Source organism: Bidens hawaiensis, unplaced genomic scaffold (genome assembly GCF_021521415.1).
Source record: "Bidens hawaiensis isolate Kalapana, Puna unplaced genomic scaffold, B.hawaiensis_p1.1 tig00015194_1, whole genome shotgun sequence".
NCBI classification, from domain to species: domain Eukaryota; kingdom Viridiplantae; phylum Streptophyta; class Magnoliopsida; order Asterales; family Asteraceae; genus Bidens; species Bidens hawaiensis.
In genome coordinates this window covers 577,231-595,625 of record NW_027492349.1, presented here as the reverse complement: position 1 = coordinate 595,625, position 18,395 = coordinate 577,231, and the positions used below count along the sequence as shown (strand labels likewise).

General features: G+C 29.8%; 1 protein-coding gene and 1 non-coding gene across 2 annotated transcripts; both read left to right on the top strand.

The window, feature by feature from the left end:
* Positions 1-7,306: 7,306 nt before the first annotated feature.
* LOC143548555 (replication protein A 70 kDa DNA-binding subunit E-like) lies at positions 7,307-9,921 on the top strand. The gene is made up of 12 exons (XM_077039677.1): positions 7,307-7,350; positions 7,423-7,498; positions 7,544-7,585; positions 7,673-7,940; positions 8,069-8,168; positions 8,245-8,372; positions 8,471-8,555; positions 8,671-8,803; positions 8,890-9,047; positions 9,379-9,499; positions 9,591-9,767; positions 9,850-9,921. The coding sequence occupies exons 1-12, from the start codon at positions 7,307-7,309 to the stop codon at positions 9,919-9,921; spliced, it is 1,404 nt and encodes a 467-aa protein (XP_076895792.1).
* A 7,995-nt stretch (positions 9,922-17,916) lies between these two features.
* TRNAT-UGU (transfer RNA threonine (anticodon UGU)) lies at positions 17,917-17,989 on the top strand. The gene has a single exon. It is a non-coding gene; the product is annotated as a tRNA-Thr (tRNA).
* The last annotated feature ends 406 nt before the right edge of the window (positions 17,990-18,395 follow it).

Sequence of the window (18,395 nt, the reverse complement as noted above, 5' to 3'; positions counted from 1 at the left end):
ACACAGTTTTGTTTTAATATATATTAAGATATACCCCATGTAATACATGAGCGGTTAAAAAAATACAACAAAAAAGTTAAATTTAATAATATACAAAATAGCATACCTTATGAATTTATAAGATATAAATAATGATAAATAATTTTATACTTTTTTTTAAATGATTAAATTAGTATGTTAGGCTACATTATTTCTACTTCATGGCATATAAAATGGTTAAACAAGTCGTATTCATGTTTGATAATTGTGTTAATCGTGTCGTCTCTGACCTCTTAAACATGAAACCACCTGTTTGCTAGTCTGGCTAAGCAATGAAGTAATTTAGGATTATTGATATAAAATAGTAAATTTGTCTATAAAATATATATAAACTATTATATTTGACAGGCAACTAAAGTAATTGAATTTTTTTATAAAGTTCCAATATAATTTGCAAAAAATTAAGTTCACATGGGCCCACCGTCCAAACACTTTTCCACTATATAACTTGTGCCCAATGCAACCCTTTCCTCATCCCCAAACAAAAGCCTACATTTCTCACTTTCACAAAATTAGGGTTTCCCCATATATTACAATCTTGAAACAAATCGTTTGTTTCTTAACATCGACCTAATGTCATTGCTTACCGGTGCGGCATCATCAAGATTCACATGCCGCCAGATCTAAAGATACAGGCTGATGAGAATCTTGATGATGCTGCATCGGTAATCCATTGACTCCATTCAAACTCGATGCATCTTTCATGATAATTATGATGGATCTACACTAACAAGGTAATCTTAGAGTCTTATATTCGTTAAACATCTTTTCTTTTTAATGTTGTTTTGAACAACCATGTTTTAAGGAAGTTAGGATAGTAAATATTAGGTTATACAGTTTTGTTTAAGATAAAAAAAATGATTTATAGCACATATATATACACACTGTTTAATATTTAGTCCAGATGATTAATATTTTGATTTCAGTACTGAAGAGGTGAAGACATCAATTAAATTCAAGTCATCCAGTGGAGTTCTAATTATGCAAAAATAGTGGGTTTGTTTACATAAACAATTTTTTTTTGTATTAATGTTTTTTATCACTCAAATAAGTCTGCATTTGTGAGTATTACTTGGCATCATGGTTGTGCTTCTATGTCACTTGACCGATGAGCTGCGAGTACTTGGTGTACGCCGAGAATATTCAGGGACTTCTCCATGGTAAATTTTAAGAAATTGATGTTTAAGAAATTATATATATATGTCAAATATATGTTTGCTAATATTTTATAAATACAAAAGTATTTTATAAATTGATACGTTTTATAACAATGCTTATTTTATTAAAAAAATTACAAAAGTATAAATTAAAACAAATATAAATAAAAAAGATACATTTTTAAATACAAAAGTATTTTATAAATTGATCATTATTAATTAAAAAAATAATATTCATTCTTTAATATTATAAAAATTGCAATTATGTTTTATTTTTTAAGTTAAAAGTCGGCTCAAATGGCCGACTAGATCCAATTCTGACAGGTTGAACCCTTTTGATTGATTCCGAATAACTAGACAGAGTTAAAGAGTCACATTAACATCATACCTAGCTTGTAACGATTATTCGGCGAGTACTAGCCTTTTTAGACCTACTTTTTTAACAATGCTTATTTTATTTAAAGAAATAATTAAATAAAAATGATCAGTTACATGTCTTTTGTACGGAACAAAGTAAATTAATAGTTCGGTCTACAAAAGAACACATCTGAAAGAACACACATTTAGATAAAGATTTACAGTGAACCTACCAATGTTTTGGTTGAAACACATGTTAAATAGTTGAATCTTTGAATCTTGTTTTGTCTTTTATTTTTCAAATTTAATCATAGTATATGCACGTAATCCATCTGATTTGCTTCATGATAGTTAGTATAGTTGAATCGTTATCTGTTTCGATTGGATTAATTTTTCGATCCACGCAAAGTTGCTACAAGTGTTATATAACGGGTGCGGTGTTGTTACAAAACACAGATGTTTTAAGGATGGATATATCCATTTAGTGAAGGTGCATATGCCTAAATTCGTCGGTGACTGGCCGTCGGAAATATAAGCTTGGATAATTTGGTTTAACAATAAATTATCGACGGTACGCAATTACAAAAAATCATTGATGAAATAATCATCAAGGGTTCACGGCAACAATTTTATAGTGTCTCCGGCCGCAGACCTCTTTTCTGACATATGTCATCAATGGATGTAATGAACAGATCACCAATAGACCATGTATTGATGGGTTACTTGAATTAATTTGGTATTATGTTGGTGATTATAAATTATTCAACATTGAAACCTACAAACATTAAACAAGTTAACAAATGAGCAGCAATTTTTTTTAAATATAATTATTATATTATATACATAAGTAAATTGAATACCTTGAGTGAAGATGAGGAAGGCAAGATCTCTAAGACTTTTCTTACCCTAGGAACCTTTCAGTAATTGTTGGTTTGACCCGGTTTGGTATGTTTTTTGTTGATAATATGTTGACAATGTCGACGGACTATTGATAAGTTTATTTAATTTACCGTTTTCAAATTTTTTTTTTATTTACGTTGGGATCAAGCTTCACTGTCCCGACGTAAACTAATAGAGAAAATTAATTCACATGAAATGTAATCTTGTGATGAAATTGCAGGCAAGTAAATTGAATTTCATTGGAAGGAAGAACATGTGGTTGTGGTGTTCTTTAAATCCGAATTATTGAGCAGTCGTACAAAATGATGGTGATAGCATGTTTGTTTTAAACTCCAATGAGCTTCATGATAGATCATAAACTTTCAGTAACTTTTTATTATTTTTGATTTTAATAGAAATGAAAAGTGTAGTGAGGTAAATGGTGATGCAGTTGTGCAAATAGGATGACATCATTTGAAGTTTTGAAACTTATAAGTTTCTGTCTGATGACTAGTTTTTAAATATGTAGCTTTAATTAACATAGTATAACTAAGCTAGGTTAATATAATTGGGCAGCTTAATTGTCTTTATTCTTTAGCATTTGAAAATTCAATCTTACCTCTATAATAAAGGAAACAACAATGGGACCCAGAAATATATTTTTCCGCCCATCAATTATTAAGGATGTATTATTAGAATATTAGAAACAATTAGCTGTAACCTATACTTTCTATTCTCTCTTACCACGGGTTTTTAACAATTAGGGGTTTTCAAGCTTCCTGTACAACAAATCTATAATACCAATTCCGTTCGATCTGTTCATCATAGCAGGCGGTTCCGTCTGATGCACCATAAACAATTCCAATCACCATCCAATAATGCGTTCTCGAGTTATATAGTACGCTCTATCTCTGTTAACCCTAAAATTTTGATTTCGATAAGGTGTTACGTGATAAGGTGTTACGTATGAACAATAACATATTAATTCAGATAGGATTGTGAATTCTATATATTCGACTTCGATTGATTCGTGTTTTACAATTTTTTTCTAAATTTTATGGTTCCATTTTTAATTGATGACATTATGAACCTTAATTATGATTATATCGTTTTTAAATTTGGGGGTTTCATGACATTAATTTCATTACTTTTGGGTGATTCTCAAGATATGACATCCGTGTTTGTTCTAAAAAAGGGTTGTCTTAATCTGCACACAAGTTACTCGATGAATTGCCTCAATGAGATTTTAATTTATGGGTGTCAATATATAATATGGAGCATCACAGCATATTAGGTATTTAGCAAAATGAGTGAGATTTTCACACTTGCAAAAGTACTAATTTGTAATGTTAAATTTGTGGAGTTGGATATGTTAAAATGTTACTCATGAAACTGTTTGATGAAATGGCTGATATATTTTTGTTATTTACCAGAACCTCATATGATTTTTTTGAAGTTTCTAGATATTATTTAAGTGAATAAAAGCTGTTTCTTTAACTCAGTCTTTATTTTTTTTTAAGGAAAATGGAACTGTAAAACATTTGGTTTGTTGCTACACTTTACGGTAATCTCTAAATGGTTATGCAGATGACTTTTATTATAGCATAGGGTAAAAATTTTTAAATGCAACGATGCTTATTAAGGCTGCTTTACTTTTGTCACTATAGCTTATACTAATTGCAGTATGTGAGTTCAGTTAAGCTGTGTTGTGAGCTACTTTTATGTGTTTCTGATGCCGCCTAGACGGAAGACAAGGAAGGTTACTAAGTAGCCTGCATCGTCTCAGTTGAATAATTCACAATGTAATATTGACAGTGCAGTGCCAGAAGATAACACATTCCATGACCAAGAAGGTATCTTCTTTTGCTGTATATAGTTTTTATTATAATAATGTAATTTTGGGTTATGAAAAATGTAGAAAGAATAAATGGTTAGTTAACCGACTTAACTCTTTACCATAATTCAGTTGAGCACCAGAGTGCTGCACTCAAGATGCTTCGTGATGTGGAAATTGAAAGTTTACGATCGTTCATGCTTTAGGTTGTAGGGGAGCCATCGGACACTCATATTTTTTGGCATTGATGAATCAATGCAAACTCCTGGGGTATATGTTTAATACTTGTCTTTTCATTGAATAATGAGAATCATTATTAAAAATATTATTTCTTTTGATTATTAGTAATTTAATATCAGGAGTTGTTATAAGGCTGAGGGGTGTGGGGCGCTAACCTGGGCGCGAGAGCCCCTCCGCTCGCGCCTCGGGGCGCTAACCCCACACCACCGGGGCGCGAGCCGGGGCGCTAGCGGGGCGCGAGCGCGGAAATCCAGGCAGGCGTGAGCCTGGTCGCGGGAGAAGAGAGAGAAATAGCCGTTGGGAAGTGAGAAAATAGCCGTTGGGAACATCTTAAATTAAAAAAATATATATTTTTTACCTAAATAATACCCCATTTCATCTATAAAATACCTCATTTCACCCATATCAATCACCACAACTTCAAAATAAAACCCAAAATCAACCCATCTTCCCAATTTTTTTTAAAAAAATAATGTCGTCGTACTCGTCTGATTCTGACTCCTCCGAAGAGGATGATTTGTTTCTTCATGTAGGGGGAGTTTTGACCGCAACCGTGGTCGATCTCTTGCAAAATCAAGCCCATCAACCTCGACTCCCGAGGGTTAGAGCACCACCTCGTGATCGTGATCGATCGGGTGCTAACGATACTTTGTTTAGGCATTATTTTAGCCCTCAACCGGTATATGAGGAGTCGGATTTTCGAACTCGTTTCCGAATGAGCAGACAATTGTTCATGCGTATAGCAAGTGATTTAGAGGCACGGTATCCCTTTTTTCAACAAAGGGAGGATGCTAGGGGTCTCCCCGGTTTTACCCCTCTTTAAAAATGCACGGCTGCTATCCGTCAATTAGCGTACGGCATCTCGTCGGACGCTTTGGATGAGTATTTACAGATGTCGAAAAGGGTTGCACGTGAATCCCTTCATTTTTTCTGCCAAGGTAAAAAACATTAATTTTACTTTTTATTAAATATTTATTACATTTTGTAATATATATTATACGTAGGAGTCATATCGACTTACGCTCGGAGATATCTGCGTAAACCTACAATGTATGACATCCAACGCATATATGAGGTGCACGCAGAAAAACATGGTTTTCCTGGGATGCTAGGTAGCATCGATTGTACGCATGTTGGATGGGCTATGTGTCCAACGGCCTGGCGAGGTCAGTTCCACTGTGGTGATCATGAAGGGCCGACCCTTATACTTGAGGCGGCGGTGTCACAGAATCTTTGGTTTTGGCATGCTTTTTTTGGTGTTGCTGGGTCAAATAACGACCTTAATGTTATCGATCAGTCACATTTGATCAACGACCTTATCGACGGGGTTGAACCACCTCAATCTTTTGTTGCAAATGGAGAACTCTTCAAGTACGGGTACTATCTGGTCGATGGTATTTACAACGAATGGGCTTTGTTAGTTCAAGCTTTTACAGATCCAATCGCCGACAAACGGAAGTATTTTACGAAGAAGCAAGAGTCTGCTAGAAAAGATATTGAAAGAGCTTTTGGAGCTATAAAAAAACAATATTATGTTCTGGCGAACCCAATACGTTATTGGACTCGGGAGAGGATAACGGACGTCGTCTACACGTGTCTGATCCTACACAACATGACGTTAGAAGACGAGGGCAAAGCTATCTGCCAAAACTACCAAGGTGACATTCCGCCACAACCGTCCACAATCAGTGATCAACAAAGACTTCATAACATAGCAAATATCAAGAGCCGTGAGATACACGGGGATCTTCGACATGAGTTGGTTGAACATTTGTGGGCGAGGCGACCCGATGATCTTGTATTAGATTAGTGTTATTATTAAGTATTATTGTTTGTTTAATTTTTAGTATGTTTTTTTTTTTGTAATTTGAATTTTAAAAAAAATGTGTGTTTTTTAAATAATTTATGAGTTTTTTTAATAATACGTTTTTTTAATACATTTATAAAAAAATAAAAAAAAATCCGCTGGAGCCCCTCCACACCAGGGCAGGGGCTCCAACGGGGGCTCCAACACCCCCCTTATCCAGTTTCTCTCTCTGCCACACGTCATAATATTATTGGCTGGAGCCCCCACTGGAGCCCCATTAGAGCCCCCACACCCCTTAGCCTAATTGTAGGTAAGTAGCGGGAGGATGTCGGTTGGTATGACGCCTAAAACTTTAAGGCTTCCGAAACAGTGTGAGATGCTTCTGTCTATTCATGATTCGCCACTTGGTGTTTACAAGGAAAACAACATGGTATTAGTATTTTTATATTTTATATTATTATATTATACTATATATTATTATTTTTATTTCAACACTTATTTTAATTTTTTAATAACTTGCAAATGGGTAATTAATTATAAAACAATTTAAATTTGGGTCCAAGATTATAACGACAGGGACTTGGTTGTTAATTTAGGTCAAAATCTAATTTTGAACACATTAATTTTTTTAATAAACAAATACAAATTAAAATACCTTTAAATGGGGTTTAAAGAATAAATATTTGGCATATTTAACACTTTTTTTTCTCCAGCGTTAATCTAATTTATTTAAACATTCCTCTATTATCGCTCTGTTTTTCAAATTTTCTGCTTTTGATATTTTCCATATCATTACTTATTTTTATTTATTCATTTTGAAGATAATGACTATTTGAATTTGATTTTCTTATCATTTTATTCCTATCTTCACTCTTTTGAAGTTACACTTCCCATTTTTCAGGAACCTAATATGTATACGTAGCTATAAATCAAAGACCACTGGACGCCCCCTCGTCATTCTACACTTTCTGGTTATTGTAACTACCAACCAACATGTCAGCATCTACCAATGAAAAACAACTCCTTGCCAATACTAGGTAAATTTTAATTCATTATTTATATTCAAGTATTAACTGTAGATACGTAACTGTTTCTTTTTTCATACACAGCAACACTTTGAAAGATGATATTCAAATTACCATGCTCAACAAACTTGATGTGTCAACAAAGGTTTTCAATGTCAAGGTCCGTATTATCCGGTTGTGGAAAAATATGAGCTATATGTTACAGGATCAAGTTCACACTGTTGAGATGGTTTTAGTGGATGAAGAGGTAATTTATTGTGTATTGGTTAGACACATATTTTTAATGCTTGCTACTTGAATATTAACGTCTTGTATTTTTATGTTTAAATGACAGGGAAACAAGATGCTGGGTAGCATCATTAATGAACATTGGCAAAATTTTAAAAACTTGATTGAACTCAACTCTACTATCTTAATTACTAAGGCATCTCTTGCTGAAAATTGTGCTGCCAACAAGTTTATGGGGAATCCTAACAAAGTATCTTTTAATCATGAAACTAACATTGTTGAACTTAATGATTTCTTGGGAGAACCGTATAGCTTTACTTTTGCAAGTTTTGAAGATATAAACAACATTCTGTTTCCACCATTTCATACAGTTGGTTAGTAACCGAGTGAATTAATTTTACTTTATTTTTTTCCAGAAATTATATTTTAATCTATACTATTTATACATATATCACTTCATTTTTTATCTAGAAATTTATTTTAATCTAAACTATTTATACAGATATCATTGGATACATTACAAGCTCAGAAAAGCTCACTACTTTTCTAGGAAACGGAGGGGAACTGACACCTAAAGTTATTGTCCACCTTGAAGATTTGAAGTTAGTTTTTTTTAATAATTAGGTTAGTTTTTTAATCATCATTTTTTTAATATTAAAATTTTGAATTGATATACAGCCGTAATGCTATTAATGTCACGTTCTTTGGGGATTATGCTAATCAGATGACGGATTATATTTCAAATAATCCGGACAAAACAAACGTTGTAATTATCTTGCAATTTGGTAAATTCAAGTTTTGGGGAGGTAAGTTTTAAAATGTTGTTTACTAAGCGCGTTTATTTTAAATTTTTTCAATCTTTTTTTATTATTTTATAACAAAAACATGTTAAACGTTTTTGTAGAAAAAACATGGGCTTCAAACAACTATGTTTATTCAAAGCTTTTCATCGATGAATACATTCAAGCCATAATATCATTTAAGCAAAGGTTTGTTATTACTTTATATGCTGTTAATGCATATTATGTTTAAATTTAATGTTTTCAATACATGTTATAACTTTATATTACTATAATACTATAATTGTTGTATTTATATATTTAGGCTGATTGAGCAAACAAGTGGACTAACGGGTTCAAGTCAGAAATCTATTGGCGCATCTGTCAATTGCTCTGTTGAAGATGATTTCCTTATCAAGACTAAATTCAATAACATTGCAGAAGTCCATATGAAAACGGTTTGCTGCTATTAGTATTATACAGATTCAATTGTATTTAAAAAGCTAATAGTACATATCACAATATCATTTGTCTATAATTACAGGTTAGATCAGTTGTCATTCCTGGCACCATTAAGTATGTACCGCCAACCCAACAGTGGTACTATTTATCTTGCAGCACTTGTCCAAAGGGGGTTAGAAAGAGCGATACAAAATGCAGCAATGATAAATGCAAAGATAAAGAGTTCTCTCCAATCAATAGGTATATAAATAAACATTTATCCAATTATGGTTTTGTTATATTTTTTATACAACATTTTTAAACCGATTTCGATGAATAATATATGCGAATATTCACCTAAATACCAGAAAGCACTTTTGTTCAATTGTTTTAAAACTGTCTTTAAAAGATTTCTTTCTCCACCGTCAAAATTTATTTTATTTTAATGCCTTTTAGAAATTTCTTAGTAAACTACAATGCAAAGAGGACTGTTACCATGACTGATTCCGGTTGCTGTCCCGACCCGGCAGGCCTATTCAGTAACCAACGTCATGAATGTAACCTTTCAATTTTTATATTTTTTATTTTGAAGGTTTAGAATTCTTATACGAGTACAAGATCCTATGAGCATCATAGATTTGACATTATTGGATAGAGAAGCAGTTAAAATTTTGAAAGTTTCTGCTAATGATTTGGTCGAAAGTATTATAAAGGTATACTTGTAATAAGATAAATGAATAATTCATGGAAACAAGTATTTTATACTTTCACTTTTCAATATATATATATATATATATATTGCAGGGTGAAACATCTGAACAATTCCCTGATGTTTTGAACAATTTATTGGAGAAGTACGCTTTCAAGATTGATATCAAGAAATATAATGTGGATAGACAAGAAACGGGTTTTGGAATCTCTAAGTTTTCTGATGATTCAAAGATAATTGACACTCTTGAGAATAAGTTTAATCTAGAGCAGGTCTGTATAAATTTTCATATGACTAAGTAGTATTAATATTTTTTATTTTTATGTAAATTAAACATGGCTACTTTCTCAACAGAATGACTTGTTCGACTCCATGCATGTGACAACCGGAGATATCATTTCTCAAGATGTTGTCAACTATACGTAGCATTATCCTGAGTAAAAAGTAGAGACGGGCTTAAACTGCTAATCTTTGACAAGAACGGTAATGTTACCAGTACAACTACAAATGTGGTATACAAGGAGGTATTTAGAGAGTTGTGAAATCTATATTAAATTGAAGTTGCATTTGTTGATTGTAATTCGACTTATGTATTGAATTTCGTTTGCATTTTATTTTATGGAACATTGTAGTTCATATGTTGGTATCCTATTTAAACTTACATAGTGAAATATTTTGATTACACTTAATTCGTTACATAATCTGTCAAATTGTATAGATGAAATAATATCAGCCTTGGATTGTAGGTGACAAAACAATACTTCGTTTTGATATTAATTCCAATACATTTACTGATTTGGGATTTCCATATTCGTTATGTATAATAAGGTTAATTTGTTTGGTCAACCCAATTTCAAGAAGTAGTGTTTATATCTTTTCTGAAAGATCAACATCATCACGTTCAAAACCCCAAATTCTTCATTCAAGGGAAGAAGGATTTTTTAGCCATCTGGCATTTTGTTTTTGTTACAAATGATGATCATCCAATCTCTCTCGCATCCTTTCTCTCTTGTCCCCATTCAAATAACAACAAACTTCCTTTTCTTTTCTTTAACTCACCATTTAAACCCTCTTATTATTATTATTATTAACTTATAAAACATAGATCTTTCTTTATTTTATCAATTTTTATTAAATATTCTTCAAATTCAAATTTATTTTCTCCAACCCGTGTACCACACGGGTCACTATCCTAGTATACCACTAGAACAAACTATGTCCTTCGTTCTTTGTTATAATTACTTAATTCTTCTTTTAACATCATTTGTAGTTAGTAATCATGAAAGATTATTAATCTAAAATGCAATATATATAACTTATTTTTCCTATCATATCCAAACTACTAACTTTAGAACCCATGTATTACACGGATTTTTTCAATGTGCAAATTATTACAATAAATTATATGAAATAAATAAAAAAGAAAACTAAATAGACTTTTTAGAAACAATTCAAATTTTGTTATATTGAATAAACATTGGGTTGATCAGCTATTAATGTCAGAAATCCCTAAAATTCTTTTATATATTTTTTTTTGTAAATCTGTTTTTTACATATGAAAAGGTTTTTTAAATTAGATAATATATTTGTATACATGTTTTTGTTGCTATGTTACAAAATATAGATATTTTCAAAAAAGTTAAGATATTGTGGAAAATGGTTTAATTTTTAAATGTACACATAATCTAAGAAATCGTATAATATTATTATTATTATTATTAATAATTGGTAATTTTTTTATATTATTATGCATGAAATTATTATTATTATATATTATAAATTAAAATTGAAATTGGTTAAATATTTCAATTCCAATTTTAGGTTTATATTTTTTCTTGCAAATTACATTAAACGTTATTTGGTTTATAAGAAATTGTCCAATTTTAGAATATATATAATCTTTATTTATTATATAGAAACTTTTTATCATGTCTATAAATAGATATTGGGAATTTGAGCGGAGAAATTTAGCCAAGAAAAAATATGGAGCTGCCACGTCATTCTCATTATTTTCTTTTATTAGTATATGTAGATGTAAATGTAGATTTGTAAGATTTGTCATATTTTTCGTGATCACATTTAAAAATATAATGTAGTTTACCTATCGATAATATATATAAACGAAAACCCAAAAATCCTATGTGTCGCGATGTGGTCGCTCACCCCTTTTATGGAAGCCACTAGATTTCTTGATTTTTAAATGGAGGCCTCTCATTGATTTAACCCAAATTCATGGATATGGGTCTTACCAAAACCAGATAGCTCTTAAACGGGTTATAACATCTCATTAAATTAAAAATTAATCTTACCAATTATTTGATATGAAAATCCTACAAAATAGGAATATACTAAAATTTAATATCCAATTTATAAAGAAAAAGATATTATTTATAATTAATAAACAATTTTATAGTAAAAAACATAAGCAGGTCATGGGTCACCAAATCCAGATAGCTTTTAAATGGGTTATAACATATCATTTATTTATGAAACCCTTTCATCATCAAACCCTAAGTATATTATTAACTTTCTTACAACAAAGAAAATTAAAATCCAAAAAATAAATATTAAAAAATGAAAAATGTAAAACAACCCATTCTCTCAAGACATCAGATTACTTTATTTATAAATGAATGCTTCTCATGCATTTGACCTGAATTCACAGGTAAAGGTCTCACCAAACCCAGATAACTCTTAAACGTGTTATAACATCTCATTATATTAAAAAAGAATCCCATCAAATATTTGATATGAAAATCCTATAAAATAGGAATATACTAAAAATTAATATCCTATTTTATTTTAAAAAAAGATATTATTTGTAATTAAGAAACAATTTTGTAACAAAGAAAATAAACGGTTAATGGGTATCACCAAACCCAGATAGCTTTTAAACCGAATTATAACATATCATTTATTTGTGAAACCATTTCATCATCAAACCTCAAGTATATTAATTATTAACTTTCTTACAATAAATAAAATTCAAATTCAAATATACATATATAAATATTAAAAACGAATAATGTAAAACAACCCCCGTAATACGGGGGATAAAATCTAGTATTCTAATAAAGTAAAACAACTACGAAAACGTGTCAGTTTGTGGTTAAACCTTATAATTTTTTTCCCTCCAAACAAATAACTATGTCATAAATCAATAAATATTCACTTTACTTTTACACTCCATATATATATATATATATAACATTATTAAATTATTTACTTTCCTTTAACTCTATTTTATTATATAGCCCGTGTCACACACGGGATAATTCAAATTATAAAATCATAAGTAAAACAAATAATTACATAGCGTATATGAAAAAAAATGTATTATATCTATGCTTGTATCTATACAATGTGTACATAAATTGCTTTTATTTATATCACAAAATGATTTTTTTAAATGAACTTAATAAAAGAATACCAGTGCAAAATCGTACCCGAGAATGCTTCTTTCTATTGAAAAATTCATTCTCGGTGTCAAATATATATATATATATATATATATATATATATATATATATATAATTGAAAGAATTTTGGTTATGAACCAATTTCGAAAATAAAATTTTCATACGGTAGTAGTTCTAACCACTCAGCCTAAATACAAAAGAGGCGTTACCTTTATTGATATATTTATCAATTTACCACATATCAAGGGAAAGTATGATATTAAATTGTAGCAATGGATGTTTTTCAAGAACTATGTTTTGCTGACCTAAACTATAGAAAAGATTTTGATAAGTTTTAGAGGGCTTCTCGATTTTGTCATAATGACAACATAAAAAATAACATGTTAACCCATTCAATTTTGGGAAAGTATGATATTAAATTATAGCAATGGATGTTTTTCAAGAACTATGTTTTGCTGAGCTACACCATAGAAAAGATTTTGATAAGTTTTAGAGGGCTTCTCGACTTTGTTATAATGACAACATAAAAAATAACATGTTAACCCATTCAATTTTGTGAATATTTTGTTTCATTTAAGCATAGTTTTGCATGACATGCTTCCCATACAACGTTCTGATCACCATTGAAGGAAAAATTAATGTTAACATAAATATTTTAAATTTGATAAAAGTTAGATGCATTGATAGGCATGGGGATGGCAAGCCGAAAGTGCTCGCAATCTTTTCTTAAATTTTAATAGTTGAGGGAAAAATAGTTAACTTGCCAAATCCCGAACCTTTTGATTATTTCAAAAAATGCCCTTAAAAATAAACTTGAAACCCGAATCATGTTTAAAATTATAACTATCATAATTTTGACATTTTAAAGTCAATACTTTGAACCCATAACAAATTTGACGATGAATCTCTTTTGCATTCTCAAACTTTTAAAAATACTCAAAATTTTCATTTTTGACCTGTAACAAATTTTGACATAAATGTAGTTAACTTGTACAAAAAAATCTATTTACCAACTTTTGACCCATAAAATCAAATTTAACTTCCACAAAAAACCCGAAACAATTTTCATTTGAGAAACATGATTTGTTGTTGATTTTTGAAATTCACCAAGTATTTTGAAATATATAGTAAAATAATATGTTAATATTTATATTTATAAAAATATATAGATATTATATAAATATAGTGTAAAAGAAAAGTGAATAATTATTGATTTATTACATATATTATGGTATATTAGTTTTTGAGGGAAAAAATTGTGAGAATTAACCAAAATATGACAAGTGTCCACATTTATTTTACTTTATTAGAATAGGTAGATAGATGTAGATTTGTAAGATTTGTCATATTTTTTGTGATAACATTTAAAAATATAATGTAATCTACATATATTCTAATAAAGTAAAATAACTGTGGACACGTGTCAGTTTACGGTTAAGCCTCATAATTTTTCTCTCCAAACTAATAATTATGTCATAAATCAATAAATATTCACTTTCCTTTTACACTCCATTTATATTAAATTATATATATATATATATATATATATATAACATTATTAAATTATTTACTTTCCTTTAACTCTATTTTATTATATAAAATATACATTTTTATAAAAATAAATATTCTTATAATTTATAAATATATGCTTTAAATCTATCTATTTATTTTTTAGTTAATTTTACTAAACTATATATATGTTAAAATGCAATAATATATATACCATTCACTTTCATATATAATAAAATTTATCATAGTCAGTTTCTGGGTCTTTTTTATCAATGATTGTTCAGGTTTTTTGTGGGACTTAAATTTGATTGTTACAGGTCAAAAGTTGGTAAATAAATTGTGTGGTACAAGTTAATTACATTTAACTTAAAATTTATTGCAGATCAAAAATGGGTCATATGAGTATTTTTAAAAATCGAGAATACAAGTAGATTTATCATCAAATTTGTTACGGGTTTAAAGTTTTGACTTGAAAATGCCAAAAAAATGAAAGTTAGAATTTTTAAACGTGATTTAGGTTTCGAATTTATTTTTAATGACATATTTCGAAATAATGAAAAGATTCGGGATTTGGCTAATTGACTATTTTTTCCACAACTATTAAAATTTAAGAAAAGACGGCGAATACTTGCGACATGCTACCTCCAGACCTATCAATGCTTCTAACTTTTATCAAATTTAAAACATTTGCGTCAGCATTGACTTTTCCTTTAATGGTGATTAAAAGGGAAAATTCCCAAAATGGCCATATTTTGGAAAGAAGTTCCAGTTTTGTCCCACAGACTAAATAATTCCAAAAATGTCCCATTCTAATTCATCTTTTACCATGCGTTAGGAAATCTAACACGTCTTTGATGACGTGTTAGATTTCCTAACACGTCGTCAAAGACGTGTTAGATTTCCTAACGCATGGTCAAAGATGAGTTAGGCCTCAAAGCGCATGGTCAACGATGTGTTAGCATCCAACATATAGTCAAAGACATGTTAGCCTTTTTTTTAATATTATATAATTATAACTAATTTTACTTATATTTGATTTTTCTTTTATAACTTCTAATATAAAAATTTTTATATTATTTCGATACCGACGAGACATGCTAATTTTTATTTACGGACCGACATAAACTTACTCCAACTCAAGCTGTCTCAAATCAATATCGAAATGTTCAATAAAATTTGACCCCGCACGGTTTTAAATAAAATTTTTGTCAACATGTAGATAAAAATACGCATGTCTTATGGGTATATTCGAAATAATATAAAAATTTTTATATTAGAAGTTATAAAAGAAAAACCAAATATAAGTAAAATTAGTTATAATAATATAATATTAAAAAAAGGCTAACATGTCTTTGACTATATGTTTGATGCTAACACGTCGTTAACCATGCTTTTTGAGGCCTAACTCATATTTGACCATGCGTTAGGAAATCTAACACGTCTTTGACGACGTGTTATACTAACACATCGTTAAAAATGTGTTAGATTTCCTAATGAATGGTCAAAGATGAGTTAGAATGGGACATTTTTTGAATTATTTAGTTTGTAGGACAAAATTGGAATCTCTTTCCAAAATATGGTCATTTTGGGAATTTTCTCGTGATTAAAATGTAGTGTGTAAAACATGTTATACAAAATTATGCTCAAGTGAAACAAAACATTCACAAAATTGAACAGCTTAACGTGTTATTTTTATGTGTTGTCATTATGATAAAGTCGAGAAGCCCCCTCAAAATTATAAAAATCATTTTCATGATGTAGCTTATAACTATTATTGTATAAAAAGTCTTTTTTGAAATTGGATCATAGTCAAAATTCTCTCAATTATATATATATATATATATATATATATATATATATATATATATATATATATATATATATATATATGAGAATCAAATTTCCAATAGATGGACCGTTATCAGGTATGTTTTTACACCTGTGTTATTATTATTATTACTATTATTTATTAAGTTCATTTTAAAAAAAATCATTTTCTGATAGAAATAAAATCAATTTTTGTATACATAATATAGATTTAAGTATAGATGTAATCATTTTTTTCATATACGGTATGTACTTATTTGCTTTATTTATAACTTTATTATTTGGATTATCTCATGTGTTACACGGGATCTAAAACTAGTTTGTAATATTTGAAAATATATATCAGGATCTGTTGCTGCTTCATAAAACTATTATATATGTGGGTGTATATCATAATAATCTGTAGATATGTCTTATAATAAAAAAGGCATGTTATGACATATGGCATAAGATATATATATTGTGCCTGTGTGTAACAAACTGATAAAATTAGGAGTGTTAATTGTGTCGGGTTGTGGGGTTATCGGGTTAATAGGTTTCGGGTTGGTGGGTTGGCGAGTTAAGATTCTTCAACCCTAACCCAACCCGTATATTTATTCGTGTCGTGTCGTGTCATGTCAACCCATTTAAATTCATGTCGTGTTCGGGTTGTGTTTCGGGTCAACCTATTTTACGTTCATTTACGAATATGATTAATATCTAGTGGCTTATTAATAACCTAGACAATCAATTACTCTTACTCATATAAACCATTTTAACAATTTTGTGATATATAAATATAAATGTTTTTGTCAATTTATCTATCATTTCCAATTAACAAACTTAGGTTCACATATTTTGCTTAAGATAAGAATAAACGAATTAAAATAATAAGAGAATAGATGGTTATGATTAATAGAATATAAATAATGGAAGTGAAGAGTGGACAAAAATATTTAAAAAGTAATTAATTTAATTTTTAAAAGTTAATAGATATATGAAAAATTATAAATTAAAGTATATAACTTTAAAATTTAACACTTATTATCTCTAAAATCAAAATATCAACTTCTATAAATTTTTTAAACGAGTTTACAGGTCAACCCACTTTTTGACGGATCGGGTTCGGGTTGACCCATTTTTTAGACGGGTCGGGTTCGGGTTGACCTATTTAAGAAAACGGGTCGCGTCTGCCGATCCTAAACCTATATTTTTTCGTGTCGGGTTCATGTCTGGTTTCGGGTCATGTCAATTGACAGCCCTAGATAAAATAACGCATACAAGGTTGTTGATAACCAATTTGATAGGTGATGTCAAAATTTAAACAACCTGCTTCTACATAAAACCTTACATATAAATGTAGTTTATCGCAAAGACAAATACTAATTTAGAGCAAACGATAAACGAATCCCTTGGACATAATTTGGTAATAACCACGACCTTTCTAAGTCTCATTAAGTACCGACAGATTTTCACAGATTCGATGTCAAATACTTACTATATTGTTTACAATAACATAAGGCTATGTGTTTTCTGGGTTGTGCTTTTTGGCAGCTATATGGCATTGGGTATATTGGGATCTCGAAATATTTTGTGATGAACGTACAGAAAAACCCTCTTTGGATTTGCCCAAGATCTTTCTAAGAGTTTGTTGAATTCCTATGCATGTTGAATTTATGTTATGTGAGCCTGCTTAGCTCAGAGGTTAGAGCATCGCATTTGTAATGCGATGGTCATCAGTTCGATTCCGATAGTCGGCTTTTCGCTATTTGTTTTATTCGATGTTTTACATGAGTTTCCAAGGTAAAAGGGCACCGGACCAATTAGAAACAAAAATAAATAGAAACATAGTTGTGACATTCGTCAATTTCGGGTCTTGTTTGTATTCGTTTTTGTATGTGTTTATTATGTAAACCGACCCGATTTGTAAACCGAAGCTTATGTTATAATCAAATGATGAATTTATGTTACAATATTGTTTCACACTTGTTGGGTCTTGAAAACATTCTATTTTTATTTTTATTATTATTTATTTTTTATTTTATTTTTTTGTTGTTTTTGTTTTTGTCTTGATCCATTTTGCATGAAAACTCTTGTGTCTCACACCCATATTTGACCACCAATATTACCCTATATATAAACCACATTTCCTCTTCATTTTCCTTT